The sequence below is a fragment of the Chlorocebus sabaeus genome, chromosome 15 (genome assembly GCF_047675955.1).
Source record: "Chlorocebus sabaeus isolate Y175 chromosome 15, mChlSab1.0.hap1, whole genome shotgun sequence".
NCBI classification, from domain to species: Eukaryota; Metazoa; Chordata; class Mammalia; order Primates; family Cercopithecidae; genus Chlorocebus; species Chlorocebus sabaeus.
Window position 1 is genome coordinate 1277196 of NC_132918.1, and position 26855 is coordinate 1304050.

At 38.0% G+C, this 26855-nt stretch overlaps 1 protein-coding gene across 1 annotated transcript in view; it reads right to left on the reverse strand.

Annotated features, from left to right (window-relative positions):
- Positions 1–3033: 3033 nt before the first annotated feature.
- Positions 3034–26855, reverse strand: part of OXSR1 (oxidative stress responsive kinase 1) — a 92432-nt gene continuing 68610 nt past the window's right edge. The window contains exons 11-18 of the mRNA XM_007971749.3: positions 21678–21800; positions 15843–15878; positions 12434–12580; positions 10921–10985; positions 8627–8679; positions 7033–7101; positions 6119–6183; positions 3034–5697 (exon numbers count right to left, since the gene is read on the reverse strand). Of these exons, the coding sequence (XP_007969940.1) occupies positions 5623–5697; positions 6119–6183; positions 7033–7101; positions 8627–8679; positions 10921–10985; positions 12434–12580; positions 15843–15878; positions 21678–21800 (633 nt within the window). The 3' untranslated portion in view covers positions 3034–5622. The remainder of the gene's footprint in view (positions 5698–6118; positions 6184–7032; positions 7102–8626; positions 8680–10920; positions 10986–12433; positions 12581–15842; positions 15879–21677; positions 21801–26855) is intronic.

The following is a 26855-nucleotide window of genomic DNA, read 5'->3' on the forward strand; positions in this document are numbered from 1 at the left end:
CCATGAAAGAAATAATTGGTAAGGTGGACTTTATTACAGTTAAATGCATCTGCTCTGTGAAAGACACTGTTAAGAGAACAAGAAAAGACACAGACCGGGAGAAAATATTTGCAAAAGGCATATCTCATAAAAGACTGTTAACAAAACTATACAAAGAACTGTTAAAACTCAATAAGAAAAATAACTTGATTTTAAAATGAGCAAGTCTATTAACTATAAATGGCTCTTTAACCTTCCAACCTCACATATAGAGAAACCAACACCAGGATATAATTTCTCCCCTATCAGTTCAGCAAAAATTAACAAGTATAATATATTCTGTTTGCAAGTCATGCTTACATAATAATTGAACTCACACATAGTGAGGGAAAAGGGAAAGCTCTTCCTTACAGTAGAATTCCAATTCATAAATGTAGAATAAGTGATGGAAGCAGAAAATCTTCATTGAGTCAGAATCTGGGACAGTTAATTTAAAACAAAAAAGAAAAAAATTATTTAGCAAATATCACAGTTATAATTAAGCTACGTAAGAATCATCAAAGAATGCTAACGTTTTTGAGCAAAGTTATGAGTAACAAGATTTATACAATCTCAAACTACCTCCTCACAAAACATTAATTAATAATAAGAGGAAAAATAGTAACTTTACAGTGGAGAAATCCAGCAAACACACCTTAACCAAGTGATCAGTTAACATGACCACTCATGAGATGTTTACATGGTGTGCTTCCTGATGATGAATTGCAAAGAGCCTGACATCAATTCAGTGGTTTTCTTTCTCTAAACGCATAGCCTGAATTCAATCATGAGACAACATCAGATAAATCCAAATTATTCTGCAAAACAACTAGCCATCATTTTTCAAATGTGAAGGCCATGAGAACAAAGACCAGGAGCTATCCCAGATTGAAAAAGTCTAAGGAATTATAACAATTAAATACAATGTGAGATCCTGAATTGAATCGTGGGACCAGAAAGAGTAGTAGTGGGGCAATTGACAACTTTTGCATAACATCTGTAGACTAGTCAATAATATATCAATGTTAATTTCCTGATTTTGATAATTGTAAGTGGTTATGTAAGATGTTAACATTTGGGGAAGTTGGGAGATGGGTATAGGGGAATTCTTTGTATTGCTTTTGTAAATTTTTCTGTAAGTCTGAGATTATTTCAAAACAAAAAGTTAAAATTAGGCGGGAAATGGGGAGGGCTAAAGACCTGAACACACACCTCACCAAAGATACACAGATAGCAAATAAGCATATGAAAAGATGCAAATGTCATTAGAAGTTGCAAATTAAAAAGAGGTATCACTACACACCTATTAGAATGGCCAAATCCAAAATACCAGTAACAGCAAATGCTGTTAAAGATGTGGAGTAACAGGAACTCTCATCCACTGCCGGTGGGAATACAAAATGCTACAGCCACAAGGTTTGGTAGTTTCTTAAAAAACATAGCCTTACCCACGATCCAGTTAATCGCACTCCTTGGAGTTTATCCAAATAAGCTGTTGCTGTTTTCAACTGTCTACACAAATATCTGCCCTCAGATGTTTGCTACAGCTTTATTCATAATTGCCAAAATTTGGCAACAATCAAGGTGTCCTTCAGTGGGTGAATGAACTGAGGTACAGACTACGGAATATTATTCTGTTAAAAAGAAATGTGCTATCAAGCTATGAAAAATCATTGAGGAAACTGAAATGCATATTACTAAGTAAAAGAGGAAAATCTGAAAAGGGTACATACTGTTTGATTCTAACTATATGACACTTTGGAAAAGGCAATAGACAGTAAAAAGATCAGTGGTTCTCACAGGGTAGAGGGGGAGGGAAGAACAGGTAGCACAGAAGTTTAGAGCAGTGAAACTATTCTGTGTGATACTGTAATGGTAGATATATGTCATCATGTATTTGTCAAAACCCATAGAATGTACACCACCAAGAGTGAACCCTAATGTAAACTATGGACTTTGGGTGATAATGGTGTGTCAATGTACATTCATCAATTGTATCAAATGTACCACTCTAGTGGGGGATGTAGTGGAGGCTGTTTGTGGGTGGAGTCAGGAGGTGTGTGGGAACTCTTTGTATCTTCTACTCAATTTTATTGTGAAACTAAAACTGCTCTAAAATTGAAGTCCATTAAAGAAAAAAACAAAACAAAACAAAAAACCTTGGGGTAGATAACCTGACTCAAAGGAGGAATCCCTGAATGGATGCACTGAGTATTGCTGCCAAACAAATAAAGCTAAGGAACCAAGCCTAGTGATATGACCTGATTTTGTCAGAAATGGGCAAGTGAAGGCTCAATTTGCCCTTGACCCTTTCCCTTCCCTCCAGATATACCATGGTCACTTACGAGTAACCAGTACCTCCTTCCTATCCCCATGATAGTTTGATTCCACTTTTATAACTTGCTTATCTTGAAAGCAAACTCAACTAGCTGCAGGCCAAACAGTACTGTCAACTCCAAGGCTCCACAGCCCTGAGCTCTGAAATACCAGGACCCACAAGCAGTGTTATCATGGATCAAAAGCCACTGCCATTGGGAAGGATGGATGATGAGGGAAGATTCCTCCTGCAGTTGGGAGAATAAGAGGAATACAAAGGAGCCTAGAATCTTATATGAAACTTCACCATTGCAATATCAAAGCCAAGAAGGGATAAGTTCAGCCCTGTTCTGAACTTTCAAAAGAGACTCCCAAGGGCTTGAATCTGACATCCTTCCTTGCCCAACAGCACGAGCAAAATCAAACATTTAAAAAAGATCAAAAGATAAGAAAAGGAGTTCCATATCCCACCCTAATTCCTTGGGCTGACCTCATCCCTCCCTTTTAGGGTTGCAGTTTCCCCAACTATATAATGGCTTTAACAGTTCTAGGTAATTTGTAGATCAACAGATACATATAGTTTATATGTACTTTGGCTTCTATTCACATGAAAAATTAAAGTTGGTGGTGATTCCCTGACCCACAACCCACAGCTCTCTGCCAAAGGCCACTAAAATAAAGCATCCATACACCACTATGGACAATTTACTCTTTATTGATTAAAAATGAAGAAAACATGCAGTAAAATACAAAGTCCAAAAAAAGGAGGAAAAAGTTGAATATTTTACATCTTCCATAACCTAGCATACATCATAAGGAGGAATCTCCACTTATTGGTACATCATTATTCTATCCTCCAGATTATTAAATATCAGCTGGCTCTAGGATTTGGTTCAAAACTTAAGCAAACACCCCAACAAATCCATTAGTCATTTAGAAAGACCAAACATTTCACAAATAGCATTGGCACATATTACTTTGTGCTATAGTTAGTCCCTACTCCAGGGACAAGGGGATCCTGGGACCTAGTGACAGAGGTGCACTCTGAACCAGCATTCCTAGAAAGGAGTACAGTCACTCACTAGGTTACGTGCTGTTCCACCTGGGCAGTTTCTGTTCATGTATTTTCTCAGTGTCACTGCACAAGCCAGCAAGGGCAGTCTACCACACATCATGCAGAAGAAGTAACACTGTCCTGGGACATGGCGTCTGTCTTCTAATTCCTAGCAGGGCAAACAATGAACTGAAAAGAAGGAGAAACCCCAGCCCAATTCTATTTGCCATGACTGCCCCACTGCAGTTCACAGGTAATGATGGGCTAGAGAAAGTGAACAGGGGATAGGCTGCTGCTCACTCCCAGCAGGGCACCAGACCATCTCCACATAGAATGCTAGAACAGAGTGATACTACCACCCCTTGGATTCATAAATAAGTAGATGATGATGGGTTTGTTTGAAACAAACAAACAGAAAGACTCTAAGGTAAGCCACTAGTCTTGTGCCAAGGAGGATGCTATCTCTTTTCTATACCTCATTCCCACCTCCCCGTCCTTTTTCCTCTCCATCCCCCCCACAAAAAAAGAAAAAGAAAAGCTAAATATTTTTCTAGTAAGCTGGTCAATCTTGTTTTCTCCCTTCTGGCTCAGCAGGCTCCCTCCTTTTACCAAGACTGCTGGGACACTGAACTTTGGTGTCTGATTTTCTCACCTACTCTCCTCCCAACTCCCATCTGAAATTCATCCCCTCTTCCTCCCCAACATCCATCTCTTTCCCAACATGCCTTTGCACCTAGGGCAGGTGAAGAAAGCCCATGACTAAAACTAAAGGCTCAGAATGAAACAAAAGGTGTGACAAGTTATTTGTGGGGAAGGCTTTCAGGTATGTTCCAAGAGAAAATAAGGTAAAACAACCTTGTTCATCAGACCAACACTTCTGGAAAGGGCTCGAGTGATTCTGTAAAGGGCAACTCTCCCCCTTTCCAGGGACCCACAGCCCATCTTTGTGTATCTTTTTAAGGCCAGATTGAGTATCCCACTCATATATAAAACTCGGCGGCAGGGTTACCAGCAGTTAGACAAAGACTATGAAACGGTAGGAAAAAAGAAAAATCAACCTCACTGATTATTCACATATTGCATTATGAGTGCTCTTTTTAAACCTAAAGAATAATTTATATTATTTCTGTAGAAAATCAAATGAACACTGTCTACTCATAAAACCTAAAGGTCATGGCACATGTGGTTTCACTTTCCATCTTGAGTTAGCTTCAGCACACAGAGACCCCCTCCAAAGGGTCAGTGCAGGAGAGCAGGCAGAAGGCAGGCCTCTCCGGCCCAGTGTGTGTCTCCTTTATTGCTGTAGAAATCTCAGCCTTGCATACCCATTTCCTCATGACTTGGAGGCCAGGCAAACTGATTTTCATGGGAGGATTGAGTTTTTCTTCAATTTAATATTTGAAAATAAATACTTCTCCAATGATATGAATTATGATTTTCCTGTTCAAAAACCACCTCTTGCAAAAATTCACATTTACAAGCCATTACTCGATGTTGTCTGTAAAAACAATCCAAAGTTCCACTTTGAAGGATCCGATGGCTGAAGTTCGGCTACAGTCAGATGTTTTGCACCAGCTGAAGTTAAGGCTAGCAACCCTTTCTGGAGAGAGCAATGAAGAAGGGGGTGCCTGAGGGCAGCTTCAGCAAAACGCTTAGAAACACCATGAACAAAACAAGAACACAGTTTAGGCTGCCTCCATCTGAGGCTGTGCTTTTTCCTAACAAAGGTTGCTAGAATTCACATCAGGTACAAAGAAAAAACACTAAATTAAATTCTCTGGGCTCCAGCTGAACAATCAATTCTACTTCAGTGGTAAAGAGATATCCCAAGATGTCCATATCCTGGCAGGTGTGCGGGAACAGGCGGGATGAGGAAGCCCGATACAGTTGCTACTTTTCCACCTGGGCCATCATTGGAGTAAGGCAAGAATGAGCTGACAGATCTCCCTCCTGGGTGTTGAAGCACATGGGCCACTTCTCAGATGGAGGAAGACAGGGGACATATGAAGTAAGTTTACTAACGGAACTCTGGGGATGCTGGCCACTAGTGATCCAACTTTTCTTTTCCTGTGGGAAAAGGAGGAATGATGGCAGGAAGAACATAAAGACTTCTAAAGCTCCTAGCCGGGAGGTTTGTTGCTGGGTTCTTTGGCAGTAGTGGGTTTAGGCCAATAGAAGCAACAGAGATACGCATGTGTGGAATCTCCTTAGGCCGCCTCTTCCAGGGTTGTGGTTTAGCTGATGCTGAGCTGGGCAAATCCTATCAGTTTACCATCATCAGGAATATCCGAGCCTTCGACACCAGATGCCTAAGAACCAAACAAAATGAGAAACTGTGATTATTATAAACAAACTTGCAGGTAGCAAATAAAACTGACATGGGATAGTGGGAAGGTAGGCAGTGGACAACAGGTCCCTAGGATACAAATAGGAGACTGACGAAGGTATTTATTCCAGAAAAGAAGGGGGCTGGGTAAACAGCTAGAGTCAGACTGGCTAATAGTTTCTCTTATGAATAGCCAAGGGGCTGGGGTCAGAGGTTTCCTGGCATGGACAGAGGAAGAGTGGCCACTCAAAGGGAAACATCAGCCCAGGGCACTGGGGAGGCTAAATGAACACAATCCACCACATTTTAATATCCTCATCACTCAGGGCACATAGATGCTGGTCTGGAGAAGCTGCCAGTGTGTAAAAGGCAAGATGTTTTCATAAGGAAGAAGGGATGAGTACCAGTTTGAAAGTGACAGATCGATTTGACTGAGGTTCTTCCACAATTTTCTGCAAATTAGCTGCCACTGTAATCATACAAACAGAAGGTAATGAATGAGAAGTTACATAAATCCACTTTCAACCGTATTTTAAAAGCTTAAATGGTAGTTAAGAATATGCTCTGTACAATCAAAATGGAAGCAGACAGATCAAATAATCACTCCCCAAATGAAAGTGTCTTTTAAACTGATTTCTAAGTAGTACACCTTGAGCCACTGTCAAATTAACTTTCTTTAAAATGTTGTTTTAAGCTAGGAAAGACATGCAGGTAAAAGAGGTATGATTTCCTGATTTATGGATCAGAAACCCCAAGGCCAGAAGTCAACAAACCAGCCTGTGGTCTGTTTTTGTTCTCCGGCAAGCTAAGAGTGGTTTAAAAGCAACAGACACTGTACATGGCCCGCAAGGCCTGAACTATTTACTATCTGGTCTTTCATGGAAAACTGTGCCTAAGGACATGGTCTTTTCCTTCAGTAACAAGGACCTGTGGCCTCATTGGGCCTTCTCTCTTCCTTCCTGCTTTTCTAGGACTAAATCTCTAACGACTTTCGTTCAACTTGGGCCACAAAAATAAGGTATCCAAAACAGATCAGATATGGCCAAGCTTACTTTAACTTGTTACTTTTGCCATAATTTCTATTAGTCTCCTAAAGACCTTGGGTGTGCTTTCACTTACTATCATTGGAGGTCACAAACAAACTCAGAGGTGAAATTTTGTGTGTGTTTAAGGAACTATCCCATTACCTATAATTTCAGCAAAGCCAAGAACCATTTCAAGAACCATCAGACCTACTCAGTGAAATTAAAAACCTGCTTTTCTATGTACTAAGTATACAGAGACACAGGGGCACATGGGCAGAACGCAATGGAGTTACCTATTACTAAATCCCGTCCGTCGACCAGGCCAGCAGAAATGAGTTCCTGAGAGACACCCTCCGCTGTATCTGCAAGGACAAAGAAGACGGTGCTCTGTTTTTTGTGCATGCTTGACACTGTTAACTCTCACAGCTCGTGTGGGTGTCAGTGTGCCATGCTAGGCCCCAGTTGGCTGCTAAATCCACAGAACCAAGAAGGCAGGCAGGGTCTTCCTCCCAAAGACTTTTCCTACCACTGGGATTATCTCAAGTGAGGAATTCTCACAGATCTAGCTAGAGGGCAGAATCTGTATAAACCAGGTGGCAAATATCTGGTTTATACAGCTCAATGTAAAGATAACTTTCTAAATGGTGTAATGTAGATGGGTTCCGGCCCAGTCAGAAAAGCACCTGACATTGATGTTGCAGAGGAAATTCCTATTTTCAAGTACAATCCTGGACTGAGCTCTCAGAGCTCTGAGACATGATGTTGAATACTGAGCATCTCTAGGGCTAAAAAACCAGAATGATTTATTCTCAAAAACTGAGGCAACAATTTTTGTCTCAAAAAAATTTTCTCTTCTCTTTGGGAATCATACTCCAAGTTTTTTACTAAATTCATTTACTTTTTTATTCTGGTGGGCTTTTCTTCTTATCTAGTGATCCCAGGTGGTACAATCTGAGCAATGGGTATAACTAGAAAGTAAAAAGATGAGGATAGAGTATCCCCAATTAACCTCATCTTCAACCGACTCAGTAGTACTGGTTCCCAAGGGCTTGAAAATGAGCACCTCAGAGGGAACAGGAGGACTGCTGTGGAGTGTCCACACATTCACACAGGCAACCAGCAATTTGAATTAATTCCTGAAAATGTGATGTTGCCTGGTTTTTAAAAAGTAAAACTGGTAACACCTCTGTACATCTGCATCTTTTCTCTTTAGTGGTTAGTTGCTGATGATAGTGAGACAGCAAGAAGAATAAGCATGATACACAGAAGAGATACTTGCTGGCTACTCCCCAAATTAGAATCCTGAGTAATAAAGGCAAGAAACAAAACATGCCTTGTTCAAGGTGAAGTTCGACAGCCAGAAACAGTACATGACAAGCCTCAGCTTCTGTCTGAGGAGAGAGGAGACTGCAGACCTTGTTTCTTTACCATCATGGAGGACAACCATGTATAAAGCAAGAACTCTGGATTCTGACAGATCTGGTTTGAATTCCAGCTCTACCTCTTTCCAGCTGTGTGACCTTGAACAAGTTACTTTGCCTCTCTTTAAGTCTTGATTTCATCATCGATAATATGGGGATAATAATTTTTCCTTAGTAGGCTGCTGTGAGAATTTAATAAGATAACACTTAAGACAATGCCTGGCCTATACTAAGCTGTAAAGAGCTATTATATATTTATTACTGTTTGTGTTATTATACAAGGTTTTCTAAATGTGTTTAGTAGTCTACGAACTGCATTTTTATCTCACTTATATGCTCCCCAAAACCGGGAAAATTTTTATTATCCTTTAAAAGCAAAACTTCACAAAGGACAGAAACTTCACAACACATTTCATTGAATCACAAATTAGAAGCTATTTTGTTTTCAATCCGTTTGATGCCTCACCTCTCCCAGGAGTAAATTCAAATCGAATATCATTTAGTTCTTTTTTGGAATTCCTATGAAAGAAAGCAGAAGGCATAAAATAAGAATTTCTAAATTTATGCAAAGAGATTCTGCCAACATGTATTAAGAAAGCTGTGCCTCAAGAAAGACTGTTTTGTTCCCATAGATCATATGATGTATTCAGATATGTTCACACTGCAGAACTCAGAGCAAAACCAATTTAGAATGACCATCTAGTTGACCTACAACCCTTTGAATCTATGTCCCTTACTGATCAATATAAACATTTCATGCCTTTGAGTAGATTCTTATATGCCCACTCCCATCCTTATTCCCACTAAGAACATATAAAACTAAGAGGAAAATTGTATGAGCACAGGAAGGTGTGATTAAAATGATACAGGATGCCTTTTTCATCCTTATCCGCATTCCTACATGCCCACAATTCATTGCCTACCACTGGTGATCAGTCTTGGCAGACTCATAAAATGAAATACATGATACTCCCTCAAATTCCATAGGAATTCAAACAATATATGAGAGATGGGGATAATAAGTAGTTTTTATATAGGACTTAACAGATATGCAGGATTTGGGTAGGCAGAGAGGATAGGGAAAGGAACTGGGTCCATACTGATAGCAGAGTTAATATATGACTCCAGAAATTCAAACATGACTGGTGAGGTACAATTACAGTGATGACCACACTACGTACTGAGATAAAGCAGGATCCCTGGAGGTTATAAGGTTTAAAGACAGAGAAATGAGAGCATTATATCTAAGGGCAGATATGCCTGCTCACTTAGGACTCAAATCTATTTTATATAAACAATGGAGAGGGTTTACTTCTATTTGAAGAATAATATTCTTGAGGATGTTACTGAAATTGTGCTTAAAATAGAACTACCCATCTCAAATATAACCTGCCCCAAATGATTTTCCCTTGCATTGCATTGTCTCTACACAGGTACATACAAACTTATACTTCTGCATGTATACACTACCTGAAATTTGCTTTTAGCTGTGTAAGTACATAGTTCAAATCAACCTCCAACCTAGACTTGATTATTAAGGGAGCCATTTAATTTTCTCTTTTCTCAGTGTCCATCTTTCCACAGTACCAAAGAGTGCTATACATAGTCTGTGCTTAATACATTTCACAATAATTTTCTTAAAGTGTTATTCTTTATGTAGAATTAAAACAGCATGAGGTTGTCAAGACATCCTAGTAATTCAGAATTTTTGAGATGAGACCAGGTATATTGAGTAGGCTTCTGTAAAGGAAAGGTAACCAAATCTGCTTTTCACATTTACGGCATAAATGCATTGCTCCTAGTAGCAGGGAGCAATGAGATTCTCCTTACCACATTCTCTTAAATTGCTCTTGCTGCCTCTATCTCCAATTATGACCTTACCGAAAGATGACTAGGAATTCATATGTGCAAGGGGAATGAGTTAATGGTAATGCAGTGGAACTCTTTTTAAAAAAATGTTAGTTTTAAAGGACCTGAGTTGCCTCAAGTGATACTTTAATACTAATTTTTTTTCAAAGGCATTTATGGGTAGAAAGAGACCTAACTAGAGCAATACAACAGCCATAGTTATTCTGACAAGAAAGCTCTGGAATTTGAATCCAGCCACTAGTGCTGGTGGTAGCGGTGGGGGAGGAAGGGGCGGGGGGGGGGGGCAGGGAGTTAAAATGAACAGATTGCTACCTACGGTACTTCCTGCTGAACAATCTGTCAGGACCTCTCTATATGTTCCCACCAAGAACCACCAATTTAGGGTACTGGCTGCAAAACAGAAACAGACTACAAAAACATTTAGAAGTTTCCTTTTAATCTTCTAAAAACAGGGCCTTTATTTGACCTATCACCATCAAAAAGTCCTCCCCTCTTGGGTTAGTTGATCTCAGAGTCGATGGTGCTTACCTGGTCACAATTATAAGACTGATCTTCAGATAAGCCAGTTAGTGCGCTCCCCTAAAAACTGTTCCTCAATTACAGGCTACACTTCCTAACCCAAACTAGCTACACTGCAAATACACAAACTCATCATCAATTAGCATAGAAACAACTAAGAGAACATGTGCATCAGTTAGTCACAATACCGCTGACATCCAGGTCCTCACACTGTTGCTATTATTTCTGAGGAAAATAATACACCGTGAAGCAAACAGAGCCTGATGCTGGAGAACATACAATCCTATCCAGTTACTCTCAGGCACAGACTCTTACAGCACATGCAGAGTATTCAGAAAACAAAACAAAACAAAACAAAAAATGTCTACTTACCTCAATCTTAGTACTAGACTAATTGGGATCTTGGTTTCTTGTGAACCTGATCCTGAAGACAAAGCCTAAAAAGCATTGAAAGGTATACAGTCATTGCCTGAAACATTAAGTGGGGAGGTGACTAATGGTCATTAGCAGAGGAATCATGTACTTGGCAGCAATTTTCTTCATCTCCAGCTAAGGTTGTACTAATCCCCAGGGCATTCCCTGCTGGAGGAGGACATGCACTCCAAGGCAGCAACAAAAGCTGAATGTCAGTTTAAGTCCAACACAATGAGAAAGACAATTCTCAAGCCCAGATGAAATTTCACATATAGCCACATTTACATTTTAAATTTCTGAGACCCCTGTTCCCCTCTACAAGACTGAAAAACACGAAGCTACGTTTCTCATTTTTTAAAAATCTGCCAGTGCACCATATGGCAATACAAAAGGTAGAGCCTGAACCAGCAGCCCTTCAGGAATCCATCCAACCCATACATAGGTTCCATCTTTTTACGGCTAAACTAATCCTCTCTGAAAATTGTACAGCTATCGCTTGCTTATGGGAGGACATGCATTCAATTTAAGTTGTTTATAAAATGAATGTAATTTTTCCATCAGTTTTCCTAAGACAACTGTATCTTTTCCCATATGCAGGACAGAGATGGAAAGCTTGAGGGATGAAAAAGTTAAACGAAGTAAGTGCCATGACTAATTGGAAATGCTCAAAACAGTGATCTCCAAAGGCAGAACACAAGATGATCTACTGGGGTGCAAAAGAAAAAAAAAATCAGACTGCTAATTTCTGTTTCTTTTCATCTAAAACTTTAGACAAGAAAATGGCACTTCTAGTATTTAATAAATGAATGGATGCTGAAAGTCTTACTTTAACCATGTACCATAGGGGCCACATGCTGTATGCAGTGTCTGAGGTTTACTGAAGGGAGAGTAGGAGTTACACAGCATGTAGTAGCCCACTGCAGGGCCTTCATTCACCTGGCTGCTCTTCATGAAGTATGATTTGATAAAGTTTGTGTGCACCTGGATAAATGAGTTTACAGATTATAATACCCAGACTTAACAAACCAACCCTCACAAAATTGACAAGGAACTTAAAAAGAGTAATAGAGAAAAACCATAGATAATAGAGTATTAATAAAAAGTATAAGCCTGAGTGAACAACAAAAATAGTACAGCCGTCGATTCTCCTAGTGTCTGTTGAACTTCATGAACTGCATTCTGAAGTTAAATGTAATAATTATCTAATACAAAGCTGACAAGAAATTCGCCCAAAATTTTTGATGTTTGAAATATTTCCATCATGAACGTATCCTGCTGCGTAAAAACCTGCACGTGATCCTGGTAAAATTCTCTTACCTGTACACGCTTAAAAATGTCAAGACAGAATTTCTAACTTGTTTCAAAATCTACCAAGACATTAACCTAATTACATTACGTTGTGTTCCATATTAGTATCTGCTCTTTTCATCTACCCAAAGGAATGGCCACGAAAGCATATCCCCGGCTTCACCTGTGCTGTTTTTGCTGGCTCTGCGGTGGGTGGGAGAGAGACTTGAGGTGGCTGTGTAGGCATCTGCCCAGCTGGCTGAGGTAGATGAGCAGAGATCTGTTCTGGAACTTGGAGCAAAGTACCCACAGGATCAGTTGTTGGAAAAAGCTATAACGAAAACACACATACAGTGCTTCTTAAGTTGTATGGAAAGGGAGGCAGGTCTGCTGACAGCAAGTACAGCCTTTCAGGGTGATATTTTCAAAGTAGTTTCTGGGTAGTGTACAGGTTTTGTGTCTACTCCGAATACATCTATTCCAAATGGAAGTCAAATATTTTTAGGCTTTTAAACTTTTAACAACTCTGTGAGGTATAATTTATATTCCTCTACATTTATCCACTGTAACTATACAATTTAGCGATTTTTGTACAATACATAGAATTGTGCAACCATCACCACAATCATTTTAGAACACTTCCATCACCCCCAAAAAGTCTTCTCGTGTCTATAGTTAGTTCCTGTTTCCACACCCGGCTATAGGCAACAAATGATCTAATTTCTATAAATTTGCTCTTCTGGGTACTTCATAAAATGGAATCAGATAATATATAGTCTTTTTTATCTGTCGTCTTTCACTTTGCATTATATTTATTTTTAACAAAATCTATTCCATTCCTTTGCCCAGCAAAACAGCACCTCCAAAATACAGATTTAAATACGTAATACAAAATTATAGAAGCTATATTTTTCCATGCATGGGGACTCTGTATTTCTTACAATCAACCAATAATTCCTTAACATATCTGAAATGCATTTTAAAAGTGAATGTGATGCTTTAAAACTAAAAAAAATATATTTTATATATGTTATTCTATATGTCTGAAATAGTTCATAAATTTTAATTATGTAGTTTGGGGGGAAATGACTGACTCTGAGTATAAAAACAAGTTAAACATATTCAAAATTATGCAGTTAGTTGGGGGAAAAACGATGCAATAGCCAAAATGTAAAGTTGAAAGAGAAAAAAATTCCAAGAGTAGTAATAGAGGTCGAATAGGTGATATTATATAAGCAAAATCAAGGAGACAAGGAATAAAATTTTGTGTTCATTTAACTTCATACATAAGAAGTCGTAAGTTACTCATTGGTTCTAGATTTTTATAGGAAAGTAGGTAGGCCTTTAAGAGTACTTTTGAAAATGTTAATTATTAATGCGATTTCAAAAGACTATTTAGCTTCCAAATTGTATGTACTTACATTTATCTATAGTAAAGATGGAAAGGATATATTTTTAAAAGTAATGAGAGAATGCACAGGAATTGGAACCCTTGTTGATGAGCACGTAAAATGGTGCAGCCTCTATGGAAAACAGTATGACGGTCTTTCAAAAAATTACAAATAGAAGTACCATATACCCAGCAATTCCACTTCTAGGTATACACCGCAAAGAATTGAAAGCAGGGTCTCAAAGAGACACTTGTACACCTATGTTGACAATGGCATAATGGACCACAGCTAAAAGGCAGAAGCAAACCAAGTGTCCACTAACAGATGAATAAAATGTGGTACGTGCACACACACACACACACACACACACACACACACACACACAATGGAATATTATCGACCCTTAAAAAGTAAAGACATCTGACATATGCTACAACAGTGATGAACTTCAGAACATTGTGCTAAGTGAAATAGACTGGCACAAAATGACAAATACTGTATAATTCCACTGATATGAGGTACCGAGAGTAGGCAAATTCATAGACAGAAAATAGAATGGTGGTTGCCAGCGACTGGGGAGAATGCAGTTACTGTTTACCAGCCACAGAGTTTCAGTTTGGGAAGATAAAATAGTTCTGAAGATGGGTGGTGGTGGTGGTTGTACTACAGTGTGAATATATTTAATATCACTGGACTATAGACTTGAAAATGATTAGGATGGTAAATTTTACATTATGTGAATTTTATCACAAATGTAGAAACAAAGTAATGAGCATGAGAATATGAGTATGCAAGAGTTCATGTGGAGATACTTAGGCAAAGGAACAAGGAGAAGACTAAAAATAAAAACTAGATAATCTGTAAAATAGCCTCTCATTCAATTTCTGAGAAATCAAGTATTATTCAACATAGGTTAATTTAGAAGTAACAAATAATCCTGAAGTGTCAGTGGATTAAAACAACAAAAGTTGTTTCTTGGACACACTTCAAGTCTATCTCTCACCAGCAGAGGCTAACAAGCTCGGTATCATCCTCACTCAGGAATACAGGTCATAGTAGCAGGAGTGAGGAGACAAAGGGAATCATGAGTGGTTCTTACTTCTGCTAACATGTCACTGGCCAGAGTAACTGACATGGCCATACGTAATTTCAAGGGACAGGAAAACGCAATTCCCTTACCAAGAAGAGGAGCCACACATACAAGTGAACAACAGTTCTAATATAAGTTGACAGATATCCGCCTGTTAATATGTGAAAGAAGTAATTTGTTTTTACTCTTAATACAGTTCTATGTAAACAAATGTACATAATCACATACAGAAATGTACTTTATATACAAAATAAATGAAAAAAAAGGTTACTTTTTAGCAAAGAGGAAAAAATAGAATTGGTTTAAGAGCAAGAGATGTGTTTAAACCAAATACTGAGCTCAGAATGAAGATGCTGCCAGAAGTAAGACTGTATGACAGAATAGATCATAGAAATGATTGTTTTCCTCCGGTAATGAGAACAGGGAAACCAGCCCAATAAGAATCTGCTTAACAGGATTTCCTATCATACTGACGCAGTAACCACAGAAAATAGAATTTATTTCACAAGAGAAGCGGCTGAAAGAAAAAAATTCAAAAAGGACAGGTGGCATATGACAAATTCACAAACAAATTAATGCAAAAAAACACTACTTTTTAGCAGGGCACAGTGGCACATGCCTGAAATTCCAGCACTTTGGGAGGCCAAGGCAGGGAGATTGCCTGAGCCCAGGAGCTTGAGACCAGCCTGGGCAACATGGTGAGACCCCATCTCTACAAAAAACAGGCATGGTGGTGTGTGCCTGTGGTTCCAGCTATCCAGGAGGCTGAGGTGGGAGGATCACTTGAGCCCCAGGAGGTCAAGGCTGAAAGTGAGCCGTGATTGCGCCACTGCACTCTAGCATGGGTGACAGAGTGAGACCCTGTCTCAAAAAAATAAATAAATAACTTTTCATTTCAAGTAGCCCAAGTCAAAAATAAAAATAAAAAATTCACAAAATCAAGAAAGCAAGGAAGAACATTCTGAGCCCTTAGGCCAACTTTTAAAATTTGATTGGTATAAAGTTGCATTCCCATTTAAGCACACATATGCACAAAAAAAAAGTGCTTAAAATTGAAACCAAAACAAAAGCACATATACTTTAACAAGGATTCAATAATCACAATTACTTACCTCAGAATTTGATATTGATTCTTTCACTCGGGGAGACTAAAAGAAATACAAAAAGGATGGTTATTAACTCACAACTCAGGTTACTTGTAGTCAGTCCCAAACTGCAAGTGATGTTAAATGTAAGTCAACTCCATTTAATTCTGATCCATATATTAACTCACCAGCAAGTCTACTGAAAGTTTTCTGGAAAAAATAACTGTCATGATAGTATTGTATTTTTTGCCCAGGTAGCCTGTAACAAATACATCAATGTACTTATCAATTTTAAAATTCTGTATTTTAAAATTGTAAGCTTTATAAGCATACATAATGGGACTGTCACATTCTCCAAAGTAAAATCTTTCTACTAGTGGTGAACATATTATGTATATAAGATCCCAGACCAAACCTAAACTTTTAAGCTAATTATCTAATACATTCTCAAAGCAGAGTAATTCTGTTTACAGGCTTTAATGGAGAAAACTCTTGAGCCAAAATTGATCTGAAAGCTGCATGTCAAGAGTCTACTACCCTTACTCTTGGTGTCGGATATTCAGGAATCTGGTATGTAAAGAAACATGGGTGGTCCAAAAATAAAGCATGGACCACTAGCAAAAATAAAGGCAGTGGAAATAAAACGATACTTGAGGTGAGGTCTCAAATATCTGATGTAAACCACATTTATTAGGAAATGACCAATTATAATCCGCCATATGAAAATTTAAGCTGTTTATTTGGTAAAATAATAAAAGTCAGCAGTAATTCTGGATACAGGCACTGTAGTTTACCAAAAAACTTACCTCTAAACAAATAACAATTTATGGTAAATTCTGCCAACAATGGACTTAGTCAGAATATGTCAAAGATCAACTGATGGTTTTTTTTTTACACTTTTATCACCATTTCATTAAGGAGTAATCAAAGTTCAGGTAATAGCTAATGTAGCATATCAAGTAAGTGGCCAACCCAAAAGGTTTTTTTTTTAAAAAAAAAAAAACTACTTTGTAAATACTGAATTCATCCAGACTACAAGAAAAAAAACTTGTGTAAATAATTTCAAACTTAACAAAAAAGGTGCTAGAATAACAATACAAGAACATAAGCATATCCTTTACCCCAATTCATTTATTATTAACCTTTTTTCCCCTCTTCTGCTTTATCATTTGGGCGCTCACTTTTTCTTTCTAAATATATTTTTCCTATACCATTTGAGAATAAGTTGCATATATCATGGCTGTTTACCACTTAATACAGAGTGTACATTTCCTAAGAATGAGATTTTTTCTTATATAACTTCACACTATAGTTCTCATTAAATTTAACATGATATAATACTTTTATCTAATTTATAGTGTAAATGTCAGTTGACACTAATGTACTTTGTAGCCTTTTGTTTTTCCTCCAGTATGCGATACAGTCTAGGATCATGTATTGCAGGTAGTTTTCACGTTTCTTAGATTTTTAAAATCTGGAACATCAACATTTTTGGAAAATACAGTCCCTCCACTCCCACCACATACTTTATTTTAATATACGTCCTTCACTTGGGGTTTATCTGATGTTTCCTTATTATTATATTTACACGAATTCCCACTTGGAATTCTACATACTGATGTGTCCTTCTTACTGTATTACATGTTCATCTGCCCCTCGTTGGTGTTGTTAATTTTAATCACCTGGTCAAGGAATTTTCCTACTTCTCCAGTATTAAAAAACCCTATTTTTTCCCCTTGTGGTGAATAGGTAATATGTGGGGACACACTTTAAGACCTTGAAAATATCCTGCTTATCAAAACTTCCCCCTATATTTAGCTTCATTGATGATTCCTACCTAGTCCTATCCTTACAAAAATGATTGTAAAATGATGATTTTCCATCTCCAACACTCATCCATATTTACTGGTCAGCACTTGGTAGTCTACTGTAATGAAGAACCATTCCTTTTCCCCCATTTGTTTATCTATTTGCTATTGGTATAGACTCAAAGATACCTATTTTCTAAGTTATTTATAATTAATTATTGCACTTTATTTTGGTGGTTAAATTGTCCCAGATTTCACCACAGTAGGAGTAACTTCGAGCTGGCGCTTATGTCCTTATGTTTTTTTTTTTTTTTTTTGGAGTATCTTTTCCTTCTGGCAAAAGAAGATAATATTCAAGATTCTTCTTACATTTTCCCTGCCCTAGAATCAACCATTCTCAAAGGAGCCCTGGTTTCCTTTAGTGGGGAATGGTATTAGAGACCATTATCTGGATACAAGGCATGTCATTATTGGGGTTTCTTTGCTTCTGGGTCGTTCAGTAGACAAAGCTGAGAAATATATGCAAGTATAGACATACATATATACATACACGTGCACACATACATTCACACACACACATACTTTACAAAGCTTGAATTCACATCAGTGTCTCCAATTCAAACCCATTCCCACCGGATTCTTTCTTACCTTGCCCTGCTCCGTACCTGCGTATATCTTCTTCTATAGTGAGAATCCTGGTTCCCAAGAACATTGAGACATTTACTTGTTTCCTCAATCCTACATCTACAAGAGTTTCTGAACTGCTCTGCATATGCAACTATGAAAAATAATCCTAATAAAAGGAGATCAAGGTTTATCTTAAGTTTTCTCTTTCCCCCATCAACTCCACCTGAGAACACATGGTCAAATACTATATTCATAGGTTACTTGGATTCTTTCTTTTTATTCCCCTTCAGTACAGTTACATATTCACTTAAAATATAACTATACACTTCCACTTCAGGCCATGATGAATAAACAGGGACCACATTTATCTTTCTGCCTGAAACAGCCCCACCTCTGCAAAAAACACAAAATACATGAAACAAAAACTTTCAAGACATTGGGCATTTGTCAAAGAAAAACAGTGATCCCTGAAAGCCAGGGGGAAAGCGGTGGGCCTTGTCCCTGTATACTGCCTTGAAAGCTTCCAAGTTGTGGCATAGGGAGATGGAACCTAGATGAAATCCAAGCAACTGCCTGACTTGAGGAAACAGAGCTAACAGTCTGGGAGACCAAGGTAGATTAAGGTGATAAAACAGTACAAGGAAGGAGAAAGCCAGAGGGAGAGTGAACCCTAGAAAGTTGCAGAGGGTCACTTTCGAATGTTTGACAGAATACTTATCAACGAATGCATGTGAACAAATGCCTGAGAATAGGGGGGAAAACATCAAAAATGATGAGAGAGAAGAGTGCACAGCACTCACACAGAGCCAGGAACAGTGCCTATTTCCACCAGTCCAGCTGGAAAAACTAATAACTCACAGGGGATTGGGCAGTGTTCTCAAAAAGGTCTTATCTCAGTAGTGGGGAATAAATGGCTGTAGGCTGAACACTACTCCAGACCCAACTAACAAATCATAAAAGCAAGATCTAAAAGCATTAAACTATTTCCAACTAACTTTAATGTATCCCAGAACAAAGCTCAAGAAGACTTACAGAAATACAAAATTGTCAGCAAAGCAATAAGGTGAAAATTACAATGTTTGGCATCTAATCAGATTACCAGATATGAAGAGGCAGGAAAACACTCCTCAAGCCATAATGAAGAGAATAATTAACCACACAAAACCAATTCAGAATTGACATGGATATTAGAATTAGAAGAGAAGGATGTTAAAATAGTTATCATAACTGTATTACATATCTCCAAAAAGTTAAGTAGAGACATAGAAGATGGGGAAAAAAATTAAACTTCTAGACTACTACAATGCCTGAGATGAAACAGCAAGTGGATGGGATTAGCAGAAGATTAGATATTGCAGAAGATGAATAAATTTGAAAGCTAGCATAAAAACTACACAAAATAGACAGAAAAAAAGAATTTTAAAAAATTAAGAGAAACAGTGGCCTGTGAGACAACTTCGAGCTGCCTAATATATATGTTACTGGGGGACAGAAAAAAAAGTTTGAAAATATAATGGCTGAAAAATTTCCAAACTTGATAAAAACCTATAAACCCAAAGATCCAAGCTCAACAAAACCCAAGCACAAGAAACATGAAGAAAAATATACCTAGGCATATCACAATCAAATTTTCCAAAACCATTTATAAAGACGAAATCTTAAAAGCAGCTAGGGAAAAAAGACATGTTACTTATAAAGGAACAAGAATAAGAATGTCACAAAATTTCTCAGTGGAAAGATGCAAGCAAGAAGATGGTGAAGAAACATCTTTAGAATGCTGAAAGAAAAAAACCTGTCAACGTGGAATTCTATACCCTGAAAACATACCTTCTCAAAACAAAGACATTTTCAGACATAAAATCTTAAAGAAATCACCACCAAAAGACTTACAACACAAAAAATATTAAGGAAAGTTTTTCAGGCATAAGGAAAATAATATAAATATGGAAATCTGGACCTACATAAGAGCATTACGAATATTGGAAGAATTTTGTCAAAGCCTTTTTCAGAATCTATGAAAATAAAAATATGATTTTTCTCCTTAGATCTATCAATATTATGAGATTTCCTAATACTGAACCATCATTGCACCCTACCCCGTTTGGTCATGGTATATTCTTTTCTTAACATAGTTCAATTTAGTTTTAAAAGATTCATGTTCCTAAAAAGAATTCATGGTCTCAAAAATGCTATAAAGATAACATGAAAAATACTGGACAGAAAACTACTTACTCTGTGGCCAAAGTAGGTAAGTTTCTGTGTTGTTTAGATACCAATGTATTAGGGTTATAAGAAAGCTACTATAACTATTTCAGAACTACCAAATTTATCTATAGATAGCTAGATAGTAATAATTAGATACTGAAAAGCTATAATGTATATCTCCAAATATTTGTTAGTCAGAAGAAAAATAGCATCATCATCCCTTTCACAGGAAGCTAGAGAACTACAAAATTCATGCAGCTTTAGCTTCCTCTGGTAGCTTTAATATAACAATACATGACAGTATCAATTCAGAGAGGAGTCATGTGAAAAAGGAAGGATGCCATAGTCTCACATTTATAAACAAACATTAAACTCACAATTGTATGTAAACAATATTTGCATTTATCTTCTAAACAGTGTTTCCAAGCTTAGAGCTTAATAGATTCGTGCCAACTTCCATTGGAAGGGCCTTTACAAACTTAGCTCTGCAAAAGGACTAGACTCAAAGACCTCATTAGATAAACAAGGTCAACAAATATTCAGGGTTGATCAACAGAGAGTCGTAAGTGCTTTCTGATCCTAAAAGCAGATCCTAAAAGCAGGAAGCGATATACCAGTATACCCAGTATTCATCCCACAAAAACAGTCCTAAGCAGTCAAAGGTATAATACCCTCAAACATTTATATTTCCTTATAAGCACTTCCAGTCTTAGGAATGAGTCCTGACAACCTGAGGCAGTGCTTTCAGGTAAGAGTGATGAAACGAACCAAAAGGAAGACTCTTGTCTTCACTGTTTTTAGGAAACACACATACATGTACACGACAGATATCTAGGATGCACCAACTGAATAAGAGATACACCACTCCTCCTTAGAAGGATAACAGACTTCAGGGGAAAAGCTTCCATTACTGGGCCTTCAAGTTCACTAACCTTTTCTTCTGCAATGTCTAATTGGCCATTAATCCTATCCAGTGTATTTTGCATCTCAGACATTTGTAGCTTTCATCTCTAGATTTGGGTCACTTTTATATACTCTAAATATTATCATATTCAAACAGATGTCTAAGTCCAACTTTCCATGCAGAATTAACTGGGCTCCTATTATTAATAAGCTGTTCAAGGTAATTCTGTCACAATTGTATTCTTTACATTTTAGCTGGTTAAGCTGAACAAGAACCACACAAAGTTCTAGCTAAAGTACACAGTTTAATAAAATTTACCCTGAGTTGTGAAATTGCTGCTTTCCCTTCCTCACTTTCTTCATCAAATTCATCATCACTCCACTCCCAGCCTCCATCCTCTGTCTTATGGAGGCGGCCACTGGAACCTGGTACTCTCCGAACCTGCTCATTAGAAAGAGAAGTGGGTTATGGTGGTGTTTCATGCTTACTAAGTATGAAACTCCATATTTCTCTCTTCTTCTATCACTTCAATCCATTAAGTAGATAATCATTTTCCCCATAAATGTTCCCATACAAATTTATATCCTCCAACCATCACCTGCTCTACTACCTGTCTTTAGTAACAACCACTGTACTTCTATACTCTTGAGCCCAAACATCAAAATCCTTCCTATGTAAAATCACAGGTAAAATCCGATTTTAAATGTCCTGAGACATTTAAGGAAAAAAAAAAAAAAAAGGTTTTGGGTGCTCAAAATGAATAAATCCAAGATTTAAAATCTGTTACTTTTTCTTTTTAATTTGTTAAGTCAAAACTATACTTGCCTATGATTTCAAGAGTACTAGAGCTGTGCATGTTGTATTAAGAAAAACAGCAACCTCCTAACCTTCAGCTTCATCTCCACTGGCAACCCTTTCAACTCATTTTAGCTTATCCTTCTGGGCATTCATCTCTCGAATACATGTTCCTATCATTACTTACTGATTTTTTGGTTTCAAGAGTTAACTGTGGGACTTCCCACAATAGAAGATGAAAATTTAACTCTGTTATGAACTCTCTATTCTTCTCGCAAGATATACTATAATTTTGGTTAGGTCAATATTCAGTGTTTACATAACATGATTATATGTGTCATATTCAGACCTGAGCCTATTGTGTATTACCACTTCTATTTCCCCTGTAGTCAGTATTTACTCTCTCTCAGCTGTTTATATCTCCTTTTACCATATTCAAATGGGTATTCTGTCAGTACCATCTTCTTGAAGAAGACTCTCACCAGAACCTCCTGATCTGTTCCATCCTAGACTGGTTTCACAGCACGTCTCCTACTTCAGATCAAATTCTACCATCAGCCAGAGGATTGTGCGTCCTGGATCACATGACTTCTGTTTTCAGTTTAAGCACCATCTCCACTATTAGCATGTATATTAAAGTCATGCATTTCTGAACTTATCTTGATTCCATCTTCACACTTCATTCATCGTTTGGTTAAAAAAGAAAAGGCTGCATCAGTAATTATTTTCTTTCATACCTTTGAAGAAAACTGCCTCACTGTATTTGGCTTCCAGAAGTGCTACTGAGGTCCTCAGGACTCCTGATCCTGTCTGTGACATTTCCCCCTCCCTGGAAGACTACAGATTCTTCTTTTTGCCTTCAGTATTCTGACTTATCATGGTAATGTGTGTTAGCATTAGTCTATTTTTATTAATTGTGTTGAGTACTTAAGACTCTTTCAATCTGGAAATTCATGACCATCCAGTTTTGGACATTTTTCTTGAATTATTTTGTCAATGATTTACTTTCTTCTGTTTTTCTCAGTTCTCCTTTTCTGGAATTCTCTTTACTCAAATGCTGAACCTTCTCAAATGGTCCTCTAATATTCTCAGCTTTTTTGTTTTCTGTATCTGGGCCTTTTGAACTCTTTTCTGGGAAATTTCCTCAACCTTTGTATTGAATTTTTCATTTCTTCTACGTTTTCAATTTCCAAAAGCTTTTTGTTGGTACTGGTCCTGGTTCTCTGAAAGCTCCCTTATAATTCATATACCATACAACTGAACCACTCAACGTATACAGTTCAATGATTTTTAATATATTCAAAGTTGTGCAACCATCACTACCATCAAATTTAGAACATTTTTATCACTCCCCACAAGACATGCCATACTCTTTAGCAGTAACTGCCCATTTCTCTCCAAAACCCCCAGTCCTAAGTTACCACTAATCTACTTTCTGTTTCTTTATATTTGCCTGTTTTCAACATTTCACATAAACTGAATCATACAACATATGGTCTTTTGTGATGGACTTTTTTAACTAGTATAATGTTTGAAAGGGTCATCCACGCTGTAGCATGTATCAGTACTTCATTCCTTTTTATTGTCAAATAACATTCTACTGTATGAATATACCACATTTAATAAATTTAATCATCAGCTGATGAACATGTGGGTTGTTTACACTTTTTGGTTTTTATGAATAATGCTGCTATGAGCAGTGTACACATTTTTGTGTGGACTTACGTTTTCAATTCTCTGGCGTGTGCCTAGGAGTAGAATAGCTGGGTCACATGGTGACTCTGTTTAGGCTTCTGAGGAACTGCCAGACTGCTTTCCAAAGTGGCTGCACCATTTCACATTCCCATCACCAGTGCAGAAGTGTTCCAATCTCTCCACATCTTTACCAACAGTTGTTACTGTCTTTTTGATTATAGCCATCCTAGTGGGTGTGAAGTGGTATCTCTTTGTTATTTTGATTTGCATTTTTCTGATGGCTAATAACACTGAGTATCTTTTCATGTGTTTATTGGCCATTTATATATCTTCAAGAGGTTTCTAGTCAGATCCTTTGCTCAGTTTTAAAAATGTGTTGTCTTTTTATTATTGAGTTGCAAAAGTTCTTTATATATTCTAGATACAAGTCCCTTATCACATATATGATTTGTAAATATTTATTTCCATTCTGTAGGTTGTCCTTTCACTTTCTTGCCAGTGTCTATTGAAGCAGAAAAGTCTTAACTTTTAATAAAACCAATTTACCTACTTTTTCCTTTTATTGCTTGTATTTTTGGTGTCATATCTAAGGAAGTTTTGCCTAGCTCAAATTCCCAAAGATTTATAGCTATATTTTCTTGCAACAGTATTATAACTTTAGCTCTTATATTTAGGTCAACAATCCATTTTGAGTTAATTTTTTGTAGGATGAGAGTAAAAGACCCAACTTCATTCTTCTGCATGTGAATATTCAGTTGTACCAAGGCCATTTGAAGATGATTCTTTAGTCTTCACTGAATTGTCATGACACAAATGCTTCTTTAATAGTATCATGTTCACTTTTTGTGCATGTAAACTATTTTTTTTTTTTTCTTTTGAGACAAGGTCTTGCTCTGTCACCCAGGCTGGAGTGCAGTGGCGCGACCATGGCTCCCTGCAGCCTCTACCTTCTAGGTTCAAGCGATCCTCCTGCCTCAGCCTCCTGAGCAGCTGGAACCACAGGCACATGCCACCACGCCAAGCTATTTTTTTTTTTTTTTTTTTTTTGGTAGAGTCTGGTCTTGCCTTGTTACCCAGGATGGTCTAGAACTCCTGGGCTCAAGCGATCCTCCTGACTTGTCCTCCTAATGTGTTGCAATTTACAGGCGTGGACTACCACTCCTGGCAAATATAAACTCTTATCTCTAAAGACAGTCATGATTTTACTTAAATTATCTTCTGTTTCCTGTAAGTTTCTTTTTTTCCTTCTATTTATTTTGTCCTCTATTTTTCTCATTAAGAGGTTTTCCTCAGGTATCCTGTAATCCTAGATCTATGCTCATATTTAAGAACAAAGAACTAAAGCACTGATTGGAAGCACTGAGCTTTTAAGTGGGTGGAGTTTGCTTCACTGCAGAGTGATGTGGGTGAGCATTTCCCACCTACCATGTCAGTGCTTTTGATTTTCCTCTTAGGCTAGTCAGATTGATCAAATAAGGATTTTTCAATGTCTTGCCTAGGGGGTAATAAGCCTTAATGTTTATGTTCCGGGAGCTGAATGAAGTGATATAGATTCTTAATATTCAGTGTGTAAACAATTACTTAAATGCCCTTTTCAGTAAGTTATTCCCATATTTAACTGTGCCTGGTGTCCTTCAGTTCAGAGACCATTTCTTTTACCCTTCTGCAGAATAAACCTCCACACATCTCCTGGAGTGCTGCATGGAGTAGGGGAGGGAAACCAGAGTCTAACTCTATCTTAAGACTTTCAACCAATCTTCCTGTTTTTAGCCCTACTTTCACTCTCATTTCTGGAGGTACCCGGCACTGTTAATTCCCTTCCCTTCTGGGGTTCTGTTGTATATGGTAGCTTCCAAGCTTTTCTTAATACTGGTTTAGCAATTATAGTTCTCTGATTTGCCAAGTCTCTTACCACTAATTTATGGGCATCACAGTTTTGAAAATTTGGTTGCAGCTTTCACTTCTCCCATTTTTTGTACACTAGGGGTTTATGCCTTTCCTTTTTATTCTCTCTTTTCTTTTCTTTTTGAGACAGAGTCTCACTCTGTCACCCACGCTGGAATGCAGTGGCATGATCTTGGCTCACTACAACCTCTGCCCTGCAGGCTCAAACAATCCTCCCACCTCAGCCTCCTGAGTAGCTGGGACCACAGGCACGCACCACCATGCCTGGCTAATTTTAATTTTTGTATTTTTAGTAGAGATAGGGTCTGCCATGTTGCCCAGGCTGGTCTTGAACTCCTGAGCTCAAGCAATTCATCCGCCTCAGCCTCGCAAAGTGCTGGGATTACAGGCATGAGCCACTGTGCCTGATCTCTTTTTATTCTCTTAACAGTTCTTTTAGTAAATATTTTTTGGCAGGAGGTATTCACCCACGCTGGAGTGCAGTGGTATGACCACAGTTCATTACGGCTTCAACCTCCCAGGCTCAAGCGATCCTCCCACCTCAACATCCTGAATAGCTGGGACCAGAGGTGTATGCCACCACATCTCATTAATTTTTTAATTCTTTTTGTAGATATGAGGTCTCACTATGTTGCTCAGGCTGGCCTTCAACTCCTGGGTTCAAGCTATCCTCTCACCTCAGCCTCCCAGAGGTGCGGGGAATACAAGCATGAGTCATCATATCCCCGGTATGAGGCTCACTCTTTTTTTTTGAGACAGAGTCTTGCTCTATCGCCCAGGCTGGAGTACAGTGGCACAATCTCAGCTCACTGCAACCTCCCTCTTCTGCGTTCAAACGATTCTTATGCCTCAGCCTCCCAAGTAACTGGAATTACAGACATGTACTACCATGCCCAGCTAAGTTTTGTATTTTTAGTAGAGACGAGGTTTCATCATGTTGGCCAGGCTGGTCGCGAACTCCTGGCCTCGAGTGATCCACCTGCCTTGGCATCCCAAAGTGCTGGGATTACAGGCGTGAGCCACTGCACCCAACCTACTCTTCTTAAATTAATCAGATTTCAGATACTAAATCAACATGAATCTCAGATGGGATTTATTATA